The sequence below is a fragment of the Stenella coeruleoalba genome, assembly GCF_951394435.1.
Source record: "Stenella coeruleoalba genome assembly, chromosome: 11".
In the NCBI taxonomy this organism is placed as follows: domain Eukaryota; kingdom Metazoa; phylum Chordata; class Mammalia; order Artiodactyla; family Delphinidae; genus Stenella; species Stenella coeruleoalba.
Genome location: NC_137157.1, coordinates 92,588,565 through 92,603,947, shown reverse-complemented (window position 1 = coordinate 92,603,947; position 15,383 = coordinate 92,588,565). Strand labels below are relative to the sequence as shown.

The 15,383-nt window shown below is 44.5% G+C and overlaps 1 protein-coding gene across 2 annotated transcripts in view; it reads left to right on the top strand.

Annotated features, from left to right (window-relative positions):
* The first annotated feature begins 6,333 nt into the window (after positions 1–6,333).
* The window catches only part of BORCS5 (BLOC-1 related complex subunit 5), a 98,658-nt gene continuing 89,608 nt past the window's right edge, over positions 6,334–15,383 (top strand). The window contains exons 1-2 of one of the 2 annotated variants that reach the window (XM_079938177.1): positions 6,334–6,399; positions 9,356–9,499. In XM_079938177.1, coding sequence (XP_079794303.1) covers position 6,399; positions 9,356–9,499 — 145 coding nt within the window. In that variant the 5' untranslated portion in view covers positions 6,334–6,398. Of the gene's footprint in view, positions 6,400–6,616; positions 6,774–9,355; positions 9,500–15,383 lie in introns of those variants that run through there. The other variant, XM_079938176.1, reaches the window with a different exon arrangement.

The following is a 15,383-nucleotide window of genomic DNA, read 5'->3' as shown; positions in this document are numbered from 1 at the left end:
GCTTCCACTGCAGGGTTGCGGGTTTAATCCTTGGTCTGGGAACTAAGATCCCGAATGCCATGCGGTGCAGCCAAAAAAAAAAGGGGGGGGGGAGGTAGAGAGAGGCTGGGGTCAGAGCAAGAATGTTCTCCTATGCTAAATTTTAAACTTTATCTTGAAGCCATGGGGAATTATTGAAGGTTTTTAGCAGGGCAGTGAAAGGTTCAGAGACCTGATTAATATTCTAGAAAATTCTCCGTGCCAGCCACATGAAGGATGCATTGAAGGAGGTGAGGCCAGAGGCTTCTGTTCTCCAAGGAATGAGAGAAGTGAGGAGGCCCTGAACTGTGCACGGAGACAAGAGAGAAATTAAGGAGAGAGGCTCTCCAGACGTGGTGGACACAGGAGGAGGAGCTAGTCTGGAGTAGACAGAGGCATAATGACTTTTAGAAAACTTGAATCCTGGTTTTACCACTTATTAGCTGTGTGATCAGGAGTAAACCCCCTAACCTCTATGTAAAATTAGGAAAGTGTTATCGACTTCGTAGGCAGGTCATACAGGGACAGTATATGTGAAAGTGTTTTATAAACATGAAAAGGCTATTTAATTCTTACTTACTGTGTATATAAGCCACATAGGTTGCTATTCATGTGGAAGTGATTTTAGGGGTGCTACAGGCATCAATCTCAAATGTAACCTACCTCTACAGCCCCTCCAGCGGTGCCCTGAAAGGCTGGGGAAGCTGGGTCCTCACCCCACTCCTTCTTTCTAGCAAGGGGAACTCTTTCTTTTTAATTAACTTTTATTGGCATATAGCTGATTTACAATGTTGTGTTAGTTTCTGCTGTACAGCAAAGTGAATCAGTTATACATATTCATATATCCACTCTTTTTTAGATTCTTTTCCCCTATAGGCCATTAAAGAGTATTGATTAGAGTTCCCTGGGCTATACAGTAGGTCCTCATTAGCTATCTATTTTATATATAATAGTGTGTATATGTCAATCCCAATCTCCCAATCTATCCCTTCCCCCCCTTTCCCCTTGGTAACCATAAGTTTGTTTTCTACATCTGTGACTCTATTTCTGTTTTGTAAATCAGTTCATTTGTATCATTGCAAGGGGAATTCCTTCTTGCTGGCAAGTTCCCTCTTTGTGCTGAGTAGTGCTGGCTGGTGGGGGTGGGACAGTGTGGACAAAATGAAGCTACCTTCCTTCTCCAGCAGAATCCTTGTGTTATAAACGCCCATTTAGGGACTTCCCGGGCAGTCCGAGCTTCCACTGCAGGGGACACAGGTTTGATCCCTGGTTGGGGAACTAAGATCCTGCAACCTGCGGCCAGAAAAAACAAATGTCCATTTAATTTTCTTGCCACCAGACTGTAAGCTTCCTAAGGATAGGGAGACGGAGTCTTGCTGGATCTTCCTTCCCTAGTGTCTAGCAAGTGCCTGGCAAATTATAGGCTCCCAATAAATTCTGAGTCAATGAATGAAGGCATTTTATCTTCCAATATCCTTTTTCTGAGTAACAGCTTTATTGAGATATAGTTCACATACTATACAATTCGCCTAAAGTGTGCAATGCAGTGATTTTTAATATATTCACAGAGTTGTGCAACCACGATCACAATACATTTTAGCTTTCTTTTCTTTTCTTTTCTTTTTTTTCCTTTGGCTGCACCACGGGTCATGTGGGATCTTAGTTCCCTGACCAGGGATCGAACCCGTGCCTCCTGCCGTGGAAGAACGGAGTCCTAACTACTGGACCACCAGGGAATTCCCACCACAATAAATTTTAGAACATTTTCAACACTCCCAGAAAGAAATCCCCACACCCATTAACAGTCACTCCCCATATCGCCTCCGCACCCGCCCTCCTTTTCAGCCTTAGACAACCACTTACTTATTTTTGTCTCTATAGTGCCCCTTGTGGACATTTCATGTAAATGGAATCTACAATCCGTGGTCTTTTGTGATGGGCTTGTTTCACATAACATAATGTTTTCAAGGTTTATCCATGTTGCAGCATGTATTCGTACTTCATTCCCCTTTTTTTCCCCTGCCAAATAATGCCCTACGATACAGATATACCACGTTTTATTTATCCATTCATTGAAAACAAATGGCAACATAGGAAGCCCCAGCCTCTGTCCCCCCACAAAGATGAACAGTTAGACAGCTATCTACAAACAAAAACAGGTCTGGGAGAGCTCTGAAGTCCACTTAAGAAACTACAGCAACCCAGCAGAACAAAAACTTGAGAATAACTACACAAGGAAAGAAGGAAGGTAGCTTCATTTTGCCCACATCATCCCGTCCCCCTAGCCAGCACTGCTCAGCACCAAGAGGGCATTTGCCAGCAAGAAAGAGTGCCCCTTGCTAGAAAGAAGGATCGGGGTGAGGACCCAGCTTCCCCATCCTTTCAGGGCACCGCACGATGGGGTGGTTTCACCCCACCCAGACCTGCAAAGCTAAGACGTATAGAGATGACTAGGAACAGGAAGAAAAGCAGGAACTTCTAACAGCAGTTATGCAGCAGAAGAGATCATGGTTCCAGTGACCTGCTCTGCAAACAAACCCAGCAGCTTTCACCACTGAAGAAACCAATGACCAGCACAGCTACCTCAGACCCCGCCCCCCATAGATTTCACCCTACAGGTATTCACACCCACTGACGGCAGCCGCCTGTGTCCCTCTCTGCTCCCTCCCCTACCCCTATCCTCCCCTGGAGTCTGGAACAACACTGGCAGCCAGCCCAGGCCTCTGTGGTTGCATGAAAGCAAGATGCCAGTCTGGACCCTCTGGTTGAACTCCACCATCATGTGCACCATCTGGGCTAGCCCTTCCCGCTGCAACCTTGCATGCTAACCACCTGATGCCCGTCACTGGCCTCCACCACAGTGCACGTGCCTGGGGCAAACTGTGCAGCCACAGAAGGGCGTGCCAACAGCCAGGGCCCCTGCAGCTGCCTGTGGGCCCAGATCAGGCCCTTCTGTCACTGGCCTGTACCACTGCGCTCACCTGCAGCCAGTCCCTCCAGATGTGCACCTGCATGTCCCTGGCCAGACCCCTGTCACTGGCCTCCACCGCCATGCACCCACGGTGAGACCTGGCAGCTAAAGGAGTGCTAGCCAACAGCCAGGACCCCTGCAGGTGCCAAAGAGCATTTGGTTGGCACTGACCCTTTCTGCCTGCCCAGTCACCCACTGCTATGTGTGTGTTGGCAACCAGCTCCTGCTTCTCCATAGGCACCTGCAGCTGCACCCCTGCAGCTGAGTGTGTGCACCACTACTGCATCAGCAACCACTGCTACCTGTCTGGTCTCTAGCCACTGGGTCTGGAGGGGCTGCTGAGGACCCCAACAGCCCTTAGAGCCACTATAAACACACTGAAGTGCTTGCCAAGGGCCACAGTTGTTGACACTGTGGATTCCAATGGCCTGAGTTAAAAGATATCATGTAACCCCGAACCCTGTGCCACCACATACCCCTGCACTCGGCGTCCTGCACCACTAGACTTGGAGTCACAGCATGTTCCAGCACGTCCCCACCTGCAAGTGAAAATCTTCCTTTACCAAAGTCAGCTCATAAAGCCTGGAGGAGGTGACTGCTTCTTCAAATGAGCAGACACTTATGCAAGGTTACAGAGATCATGAAGAATCAGGGAACCATGAGTCCACCAAAGGAGTATAGTAAGCCTCCAGTAACTGGCCCCAAAGAAATGGAGATCCAAGAACTGCCCGATAAAGAATTCAAAATAATTGTTCTAAAGATGTTCAGAGAGCTAGAAAAGAACACAAACAATCTAGCGCTATCAGGAAAACAATACAAGAACAAAATGAGTTCGATGAAGAGACAGAACACATAAAAAAAGAACCAAACAATAATTTTGAAGCAGAATATGACTGAACTGAAGAATTCAACAGGGAGCTTCAATGGCAGGTTTGACCAAGCAGAAGGAATCAGTGATCTAGAAGGCCACTAGATCAATTGAAATTACCCAAACAGAGGAGCAAAAAAAAAAAAGAATGAAGAGGACTTCCCTGGTAGTGCAATGGTTAAGAATCCTCCTGCCAATGCAGGGGACACGGGTTCGAGCCCTGGTCCAGGAAGATCCCACATGCCAGGGAGCAACGAAGCCTGTGAGCCACAACTACTGAGCCTGCGCTCTAGAGCCTGAAAGCCACAACTACTGAAGCCCGCGTGCCTAGAGCCCGTGCTCCACAACGAGAGAAGTTACTGAAATGAGAAGCCCGCGCACCACAATGAAGAGTAGCCCCCACTCACTGCAACTGGAGAAAGCCTGTGCCCAGCAACAAAGACCCAATACAGCCAAAAATAAATAAATTAATTAATTTTAAGAAAAAGAAAAGGAATGAAGAAAACCTATGGGACTTATAGGACACCACAAGGGAGACGATGTACGTATCACTGGAGTCTCAGAAGGAGAAGAGCAAGAGATAGGGTAAAAAGCTTATTTAAAGAAATTATAGCTGAGAACTTTCCAAACCTGGGGAGAGACTTGGACATACAACTTCATGAAGCTAATAGCTCACCCCAAAATCTCAATCCAAAACGTTCTTTTCCAAGACAAATTATAAAATTGTCTAAAATCAGAAACAAAGAGTGAATTTTAAAAGCATCAAGAGAAACAAAATCTCTCATACATAGAGTTGTCAGCAGATTTCTCAGCAGAGACCTTGCTGGCCGGTAGAGAATGGGGTGATATATTTATCTATTCATCAGTTGATGGACGGAATAATCCTTTTAGAATGAAACGTTTATCCTAAGGGAAGCATAAAAACCACCATCACATCAGTACAGATTAGGGTATGGAACACAAGATAAATATACTTTGGTGTGGAAGAGAGGGAACAAGAGTCAGAATATGACTTACTCTCCCCACTTTTACTTCTTCTCTCACCCATCCCCAAAGAGGGAATGTCTTGAGAGAGAGCCCCAAGAGGGAGTGGGCACATTGCTTAGTAAGGCCTTCCCAGGCCCATCAGCCTGGTGGTTTATGTAAACTTCAAGACTATAATCTTTTAGGAGACTCTTTTGATCTCTCAGGCAGTTTTTAGTTCTATCTTCACATTCCCACAAAATACTGAATTTACATTCATTTGCACTTTTCTCAAGGTACAGTGGGCCCTCCATACCCAAGTGTTCCTACCCTTCGAAATCGGAGAGGCCAACTGTAAGGGATTTGAAGATCCATGGATTTTGGTATCTGCTGGAGGTCCTGGAACCAATCCCCCGTGGATACCCAGGGACTGCAGATACCCAGGGACGACTGTATTGTAATGGTGAGCAGAGGAAAGAGCATGAGATTTGTAACCAGAGAGTCCTAAATCCTACTTTCACCACTTACCTAACCGTGAGGAAGTTACCTGTTTATGGGCGTCAGGGTTGTTGTGAAAATCAAATGAGTGAAGACAGGAGAAATGTGTGTGATATGGTAGAGTAGAAGGGACTTGAAAATCATTTCATCAGTTTGACACTCTCAGGGCATTTGCTGGAAATTTCGTGAAACAAACAATATAAAATGAGTTGCAAAGTTCTGAGAACCCCAGAGCCACTCAACTCCTTGGTGGGAATGCATTGTTAGGTGTAAGTCCTTGACCTGCCAAAGCTGGAAGTTTCTGTATTGCGTTAACTGTAGTACTTCTTTCTTGCCTTTGCTCGTTTCAGAATGCCTCGCGGATAATTGTCAAGGTGGCCAGAAAGTGACTAGACTTGGGGCATCCACTTTCCTTTGAAGATGCACAAACGCCCTAACACATGAATCAGCATTTTCTACTCATTTTTCTCTCATTTCCAGCTCCTTCTTTCACCATCTAGTATTTTTTGTACGGTCTTCCACAGCCAAACTTCCAGCTTTGGGAACTGAAACAGGAGCTTGGCATCCAGGCAGTTGTGGATTCCAATCCTAAATCTATCCGCACCTCTCTTTCCCCATCTGTAAAACAGGGTTAAATTTTTTGCAATATATTACAAATATCGTATCATTATGTTGTACACCTGAAACTCATACAATATTATGTCAATTTAAAAAACCCAAAAATAAATACCAAAAAAACCACACACAAAAACAAAACAAACTCCCCAAAAGCCTATTAATAAAGTTTTAACGATGGGGATAAAGTGCCTAGTGTGTGGACGATACTTAAAGGTGACGCGCAACATTACAACAGGAAACGGGTAACCCTTTGGGGCGGTTCTGGCGTTGAGGTGATCGGGCCCTTTAAGGCTGCGCCCCGGGAGTCGCCGGCGCGAGTTTCCCCGCCCTCCCTCGGGCCCGGGGCGGTGGCCGGGTGGGGATGGGGGGGTGGGCCTTCTAACCCGGAACTGACGGCTGCGCGCTGCCGGCGCTGCCAATCCGCGTCCGAGAAGGAACGAGCGTGAGGCGCCCGAGCGAGCGAGTGAGTGAAAGCGGTGCCGTCCGCCGGCTGCAGGCGCGGCGGGTGCCCGGCGTTTCCCCGCCTCCCTGGCTTGGGTTTCCCTAAATAAGGCAGGCGTGCAGTGTATAGCTCCGCCGCACCTCTTTGCACGTCCTTCCCCGAATAGGGCCTCCCCGTCCCCCGCTACCCGCGCCCCCGCCTGGGCTGGGCGCGCCATCCCCACAGCGCAGCCTGTGTAGCCTCCGCATCCCGGTCCCCGGCCCCTTCCCTGTCGCACCGCCGCCCGAGCGGTCGCCGCCCGTTCCGCCGTTCCTCCGCTGCCACCGCTGCCAGCACCATGGGCAGTGAGCAGAGCTCCGAGGCCGAGAGCCGACCCAACGATCTGAACTCCTCAGGTCGGTGCCCTGATCTCCACCCTTCTCCAGCCAGCCCTGTTTGCTTGCGGGGCGGGCTGCCTTCCAGCCTGCTGGGGACTGGGACCGGCGGACAGGAACGGACAGAAAGCCCTCACCATGCTTTTTTCTTAAAAAAGAAAAAGAAAAAAAAATTACCATCTGCCCTAGCCTTGATTGCCCTGATGGAAGCCGGTACCTGTGATTGCAAGCTAAGCCAGCGTGGGCGCCCGAGCCCATTATTTTCAGAACAGCTGTTCCTCTCAGCTGCAGCCTACTCTTTGAAGGAGGACCTAATTAATATTTGGCTTTAGTATTCATGACTGATAGAGAGATTTGGGTCGCGCAATGGATGGGTCATAGGACCTGAAAGAACAGATTCTTTCTTAAAAATGGGTTCTAGAGATTCTTTTTCAGAAGGGATGTGTGGCAGGTGAACAATCGCTGTGAACCGTTGGGTGAGAGCGAGTCCAGAAACTGCATCTTCCCATCGGAAGGTGTCTCGGCTCCCTTTCTAATATAGAAGTTGGCTAGGAAGGCAGGATCTGGTGTTTTTCCCTATTCTTCCCCCGCCCACGTTGTTTAGATTTCTCTCCGAGTTTGATATAGGAATGGGAGGATTATTGTTCCTGTAGTATAATGAGCACTCGGAACAGCTGATGCTTAATTGAGGCTCATTTGCTCCTTTTTGTTGTTGTTACCCACCAACCTCTAGGACCACTGGGACTGTCCCAGATAAGCTCTGGAGTTGCTAATCCAAATTGGCTTATATCTGGGGCCTAAAAAGAGCCCTGGTCATGGGCTGCTCTGATCTTGGTAGGATATGTAGTTCAGAAATGTAGACGCTAGCAGATCTATGGGTATTCCACACTGAAATGTAACCTTCAAAGCTAGTTCAGTCTACCATTCTGGGGGCTAGATTGAGATAGCTTTTAACGGTGAGCAGCATCTACTGCTACGTTCATTCTTATTTATTTGAAAGATCCAGAATGTAGTATCTGTTGTAACAAATATAGTAGTAATTGTTACCCCTTCCCTTCTTGCCTCTGTGTCAGGCCAGAAGCATATTTTGTGAGAAGCGTGTCATTTTTTTTTGTTTGTTTGTTTTTGCGGTACGCGGGCCTCTCACCGCTGCGGCCTCTCCCGCCGCGGAGCACAGGCTCTGGACGCGCAGGCCCAGCGGCCACGGCCCATGGGCCCAGCCGCTCCGCGGCACGCGGGATCCTCTCGGACCGGGGCACGAAGCCGCGTCCCCCGCATCGGCAGGTGGACTCCCAACCACTGCACCACCAGGGAAGCCCGCGTGTCATCTTTTTAATAGGCTTGCTCACCTACTAACCAACAGCATGGGCTCTAACCAGTACTAGAACATACTAACCAATACTACCGAATAGCATAGGTTAGAATTTACCTGGTTCCCTGTGCTAAGTGCTTCACATGTGTTCATGTTTAATCCTCACAGTAGCCCCATTTTACAGACAAGTAGTAGAGACTAGCTAGAATCTCGTAACTCTGTTTTGCTCTGGTATCTGGGGAAGGAGGAATCACTGAATTTGTACTAGGAAAGATTTCGGGCTTGGGATTTGTAAAACATTAGGTAAATTACCAAAAGAGGCGAAGAGAGACTTCTTGAAGAGCAATGAAAGTAGCTGAGATTCTAAGAGTGAATGCCAAGCCTTAAGAGACATTAGCCTCCAGGAGGCAGGGCAGTTCTGTGGCATACCTGGATCAACCTTTGAGACATGATTATGATGCGCCTGCAAATACTACCTTCTAGAGTGTAAAACAATAAAGATTCCCTCTTGCCCCAACCAGAAGATGTTTGGGAGCAGAGGATGTCTTGGTCTGGGGAGTCCTTGACAGTTTGAATCACTTCCCTCTAAATGGATTACAGTCTCCTGGGTGCCTGAAGTTGACCCGCCTCTTTAGCGGTCCTTCAAGTTTCTTTATTTTGCCTCAGCCTACAGTGGACCTGCCGGTTCTTTCTGCCCTGTGACTTTAAGGGTGAGGGGGCTCGTGCCATCATCTTGTGTTAAGAGCCAGGATTATTTTTCCTGTGACTAGGATCTATTCATCATGCTGGGCTTGCTGTGATAGGGTGGCTACACAGCTTTGCAACCCCAGCATCACTGGGATGGGTCATGTACACCAACAATCCGTTTACCTCCAGTTCCCTTCTTAACTCTGTTTCTAGCACTGGTGACTTTGGGCAAGCCACAGCTAAATTTGGTATGCTTATTTCCTCATTGGGAAATAGGGACAAACGTCAGGAGGATCAAAGAAGTAAAAATTAAAAACAATCTGGTTATTATTTTGTGTTTTGAATAATAAACTTTTAATTACAAAAGCAGCCTCATAGATGGTATATGGTCCTATAAAGTTTGAAGGTTTTTTTTTTTAATACCGTGGGAAATAGAAGTCCTCTGTAATTCATCTCCCCTACCCAGCCCCCACTGCAGGATAACTGCGGTTAGCATCTTTTGTGTAAAAATTATCCTTTTTAATGACTACAGTGAAAACAGCTTTGGTGAGATGGAGGTCGCTAAATAAGATGCAATTCCTGAGCGGTGTAACTTTATTTTCAGTGGCCCCTTCTCCAGCTAAGCATAGAGCCAAGATGGATGATATTGTGGTAGTAGCTCAGGGCTCCCAGGCCTCACGGAATGTCAGCAATGATCCCGATGTCATCAAGTTGCAAGAGATTCCAACCTTCCAGCCACTTTTGAAAGGTAAGGGCTTGCATTTCTTAAAAAAAATTTATTGAAGTATAGTTGATTTACAATATTGTGTTAGTTTCAGGTGTACAGCAAAGTGATTTGGTTTTATATATATATGTGTGTATACACACACACACACACACACACATTCTTTTTCAGATTCTTTTCCATTAGAGGTTATTACAAGACATTGACTATAGTAGCATCTATACTGACATCTATAGGCAGATCTTCCAGACAGAAAATCATTAAGGCAACAGAGATCCTAAATGACACAATAGAACAGTTGGACTTAATTGATACATACAGGACACTACATCCAAAAAAACAGAATACACATTCTTTTCAAGTGCACACAGAACATTCTCTAGGATAGACCACATACTAGGACCCAAGCAAGCCTCAATACATTTAAGAGGATAGAAATTATTTCCAGGGATTGCGTTTTATCTTATCTGGACTTGCTGGAAAGGTGTGCATAGCCCCACCATTCTCCCCTGATATCTCTGTGCCTTATGCATCTCCTTTAGGTCTTTGCTTAAGTGGCATTTTCTTGGTGAAGCCTTCCTTGACTGCTGTATTTAGAATTGCAGCCCTTTTCCTGGCCTGTTTTTCTCTGGAGTACATAATCACCCTTGACTTACTGCATAGTTTACTTATTTGTTCACTGTCTGTATTTCCCTGCTAGAATGTAAAGCTCCATGATGGTAGGAACTTTCTATGTTTTGGTCACTGTTGAATCCTCAGCACTTGGAATAGAGCCTGGTGTAAAGTAGGGACTGAGTAAATGAATGAATGATGATGAAGTTGGCTTACCTGTCATATTTCCCCAAAAAGATTTTCATTCTTATTTGTGATCTGGACTATGGGTTGACTAGTTTACCTCCATAGAGAAAATCTCCATGATTACTGATACACTTATAATTAATCCTGGCAACTGTTTTGTTTGACAGGGAGTTCGTGTTTGAAAGGAGAGAATGTGTACAAACCGTCATCCCTCTTAATATATGATTAGCATATATTGAGGTCGTTACCTTTTAATATGAATTTTATTATTCATTTGATAATTTTATTTTATATTTTTATTAACTTGTTATTAATACATGCATTACTTTATTTTATTTTCATATCTTTATTAAGTAGTGGCAATGATTTTTTATTAACTGAATGGGGTTTCTGCTGTAAGAATCACTGTGTCCCCCTCTCACCACAAAAGATTAGGAAATGTAAATGATTTAGTTGACCTACCCTGGTTTACTTAACCTGGTACAGTATAATATGAAACATCTTACATTTATAGAGCTATTTGTATTAAAAGGTTCCCTCCCCTACACACACATATACATTATCCCTTTAGTTCTTACATCATTAAATATGTTTGAATGATTTGTGCCAGATTAGACAGCTGGCAGCTAGAGGTTGAACTTGAACCTTTATCACTGATGTCAAATCCTGTACTAGTTAAACCATTCCACACTGTACTTAAAAAACAAAAATAAAACCAAATGGTGCTTTATAGATGATCCATATACTTCTCATTCTTCCCAGTACTTCATCTGCTTTACAGATGAGGAAATACAAGCTTTCAATCTTCCCCCAAAGGCCTCAGTGTTAGACACTGGTAAACTCTTCTGATTCTTATGCAAAACAACACATTACATCCCGTTACCCATCTTCTCATTAGTTTCTGTTATTTTGAGGAATCATGTGATTCTCCAAAGAAGCCAACATTAATGAAATTTCCATTTTCATATATCCTTGTGCAATCCGATTTAAAACACACACCTTTATCTTTAGAAACTTAGAGGCTGACACTTGTATCCTGTCCTCCATCCCTTCTGGAGTTGCATGTATTGCTCACAGTCACGGTGTTCATGCCTCCACTTCCTGTTAACTATGTCCTCTTTCCTCCCAAAGTCGTCTAGTCCTGGGTGAGGCCTGTGAGATCTAGTTTTGTCCCCACTTCTGGGAAATGCTGAAAACAAACAAAAACTAAAAAAACAACCCCAGAACTTTGAGTTGTATTTAATACTTTTCTGGAATTAGTGTTTCTTCTTTAAGCATTTGAAATAATTCGTATTTTATGATAAGTTGACTAGTAGGGGAAACATCTGGGAGAAGGTTTGGTGTTAAGGGAAGCTAACCTCAGATTTAAAATCGTCACTGGGAACCCCAAGAGTGAATTATTAGTGTGGTGCAGTTAATGCGACACAGCTGGACTTGCTTGCATTACTACCTGGATTTTATTTATTTTTGATTGAAGCATATTTGATTTACAATATTGTGTAGTTTCAGGTGTATAGCATAGTGATTCAGTATTTTGCAGATTATATTCCATTGTAGGTTATTCTGAGATAATGGGTTTAATTCCCTGTGCTATGCAGTATATTCTTGTTGCTTATCTATTTTATTGATACATTTAGCAGTTTGTATCTGTTACTCCCATACCTCTGATTTGTTCCTACCCCTTTTCTCTCCTCTTTGGTAACCTCAGATTTGTTTTCTATATCTGTGACTCTGTTTCTCTTTTGCGTATACCTTCATTTGTATTATTTTTTAGATTCTGCTTATACATGATATCATATAGTATTTGTCTTTTTCTCTGTCTGACTTATATCACTAAGCATAATATTCTCCAGGTCCATCCACATTGCTGCAGATGGCAGTATTTCATTCTTTTCTAAGGCTGAGTCATATTCCATTGTATATATATTACCACATCTTTTTTTTTTTTTTGCGGTACGCGGGCCTCTCACTGTTGTGGCCTCTCCTGTTGCGGAGCACAGGCTCCGGACGCACAGGCTCAGTGGCCATGGCTCACGGGCCTAGCCGCTCCGCGGCATGTGGGATCTTCCCGGACCGGGGCACAAACCCGTGTCCCCTGCATCGGCAGGTGGACTCTCAACCACTGCGCCATCAGGGAAGCCCTATATTACCACATCTTAATCCAGTAATCTGTTGATGGGCACTTGGGTTGCATCCATATCTTGGCTATTGTAAATAGTGCTATTATGAACATTGGGGTGCATGTATCTTTTCAAATTAGTGTTTTTGTTTTTTCTGGATGTATGCACAGGAGTGGGATTGCTGGATCACATGGTAGTACTATTTTTAGTTTTTTAAGGAACCTCCATACTGTTTTTCACAGTGGCTGCACCAATTTATACTCCCACCAACAGTTTACAAGGGTTCTACTACCTGGATTTTAATTGTGACTTGGCTACCGACTGGCTGTGTTGCCCTGACTTTGTTTTTCACCTCTCTGAACCTTGGTTGTTGAGTATGTTGAGAATAGGTGCAGGAGAGAGGAAAGCTCGCGAGAAGCAGCGTCTAGTTAAGAGGAGTCCTAGGATTTGGCTAAAGAGGGTAGAGAAATCACCTGAGGAGAGTGATGTGAAAATAGAAATGGTAACAAAGGGCAGTGGCCAGACTGCAGGGCACAAAATAAGCCCGTGAGCATTTAAGTTGATGCTCGCGTTTTACTTGTGAAGAAGAAACATCTTGGACAGTGATTAGAAAAGGTAGGCAAAGGGGACAACTGGGTGGAAGTGATAAGTATAATCATGATAGTAATAGTAGCTAATCCTCACCTCCCGTGCTCTGCATACCTATTATTCTTTCCATTTTCTACATTAAAACATTGAGGCTCAGAGAGCTTCAGTTCATTGCCTAGAGTCACATGGCTATAAGTGATGGCCCATCTCCAGATGACATCAGGACATCGAGTTTTAACTATTTTGTACATAGAGTAAGACTCAGTTTCAGACTCCTAGATACAGAGAACAAACTTGTGGTTGCCAGAGGAGAGGGGAGTTGCAGATGAGGGAAATAGGCGAGGGAGATTAAGAGGTATAAACTTCCAGTTTTAAAATAGATAAATCATAGGGATGTAAGGTACAGCATCAGGAGTATAATCGGTAATATTGTAATAACTTTCTATGGTGACAGCTGGTAACTAGATTTATCATGGTGATCTTTTCGTGATGTATAAAAATATCGAATCACTATGTTGTACACCTGAAACGAATATAGTATGGTAAGTCAATTATACTTTGACTTAAAAAAGAAAGTTTCCAATTCTAGCGAAGCCCATGGTAAAAATCATGAGGCTGTAATGGGGAATAGGGTGATGGGCGTGAGCTGGCTTGGATTTTCAGGTGCCGCGTTTGTTACAGAGCCTCCTGCTTTGATGTTGTTCTGCCTGGTAATTTAAAGCCCTGCATCTGCTTGCTGGCCTGGGCAGGGATCACTCATCTTTGTTGCCTTTATACTCTAATCTCTTTCCCCCTTTACTGCTTTCAGGATGAGGCTGTTTCTCAAAGAAGTAAAAGGGCCACACAGTGAGGGCTACCCCCCAGGTTTGATTTCAGAAAGCTTTTATTCCAGTTAATGACAGTGTATTCTTTCAAAACAATACAAGTACTACACAGAGTTCACGATTGTTCCATAATGTCATATGATGTAATGCTAATGCTGGTGGGTGACCTGCATAGGCAGTGGCTGGGCGAGTTTGGGGCTATTCCTATGACTGAGGTAACGTATGCATTTTTAATAAGCAAGCAGATTCTTTCTCTGGTCTTAACCCTTTTGGGTGACTATCCCAGGGTATAGTTTATGCTCCATACGAATGCCAAATAACATTACATTAGTAAAGTTCCTCTTTTATTTTAAGCCAAAAGAATTTCTTTTTTTCATAGCAGTCTCTGAAGTACCAACTTACTTGGAAATGTAACACACTTAAGGGAAAATGAGAAATTAAAAAATTAGAAGGTAGCAATAAATGGCCATGACAGAGCACAAAAGCAAAATGTAGATTTGATGCAAATTAGGTTCCCAGAGGTTAAACAAACCCTATAGATTTCTTACTTAAAATTCAACCATTCATATTTTTTAATTAATCCCACTCTCATGTCATTCTATAGAAATGAAATACTCACAAGTGAAATGCAATATTGATGTTTTATATATAAAAGTTATAAAATAATTATTCTTTTCACTCCTGGCAATGAATATATGTGCACGCATGAGAGGACATGGTGGTGCGTACATATATGACTTTCTTTGCAACTGACTGATCATTTTTGTTACTGACCCTGGGTACAACAAGACATAAGATTATAAGACTTCCCTGGTGGCGCAGGGGTTAAGAATCCGCCTGCCAATGCAGGCGACACAGGTTCGAGCCCTGGTCCGGGAAGATCCCACATAGCAAGGAGCAACTAAGCCCATGCGCCACAACTACTGAGCCTGCACTCTAGAGCCCGTGAGCCACAACTATTGAGCCTGCGAGCCACAACTACTGAAGCCCGCTCCGCAACAAGAGAAGCCACCATGATGAGAAGCCCACGCACTGCAATGAAGAGTAACCCTGGCTCGCTGCAACTAGAAAAAGCCCGCGTGCAGCAACGAAGACCCAACGCAGCCAAAAATAAATTATTTAAATAATTTTTAAAAAAAAGATTGTATTGCTGCCTAAGGAGGGGACTGTCTTTGTTACCGACAAGGGAGATCAGACATACACAGTGTAATAGCCTCAGTGATACTCAGCAGCTCTGTTGGGAGTTCTGTGCTTGGTTGTTAAGAATGTGCTGCATATGTCCAAGTATATTGTTTTATTGTAGTTTGCTGTTGACAGTTCTGACAGTTCCCAGAGGTAACGTTTGTGCAGATGCCAGTGCGATGGGTGCAGAGACAAGAAAACCAGTCCCCATGCACTGCCCTCAGAGAGCAGGAGCCCCTCCTCTCTGCTGGGTCACAGCCACTGCTGCCCTGGCTGCTGCTTCTGCAGATCTGTATCCAGGTCCTGACTGGGTTTTACAGAGTCCCAAGAGTCCTGGACTGCCCCACACGTGCTAGTTATTGCCACGTATATTTTCTTTGCTTATAGACCCGCTCC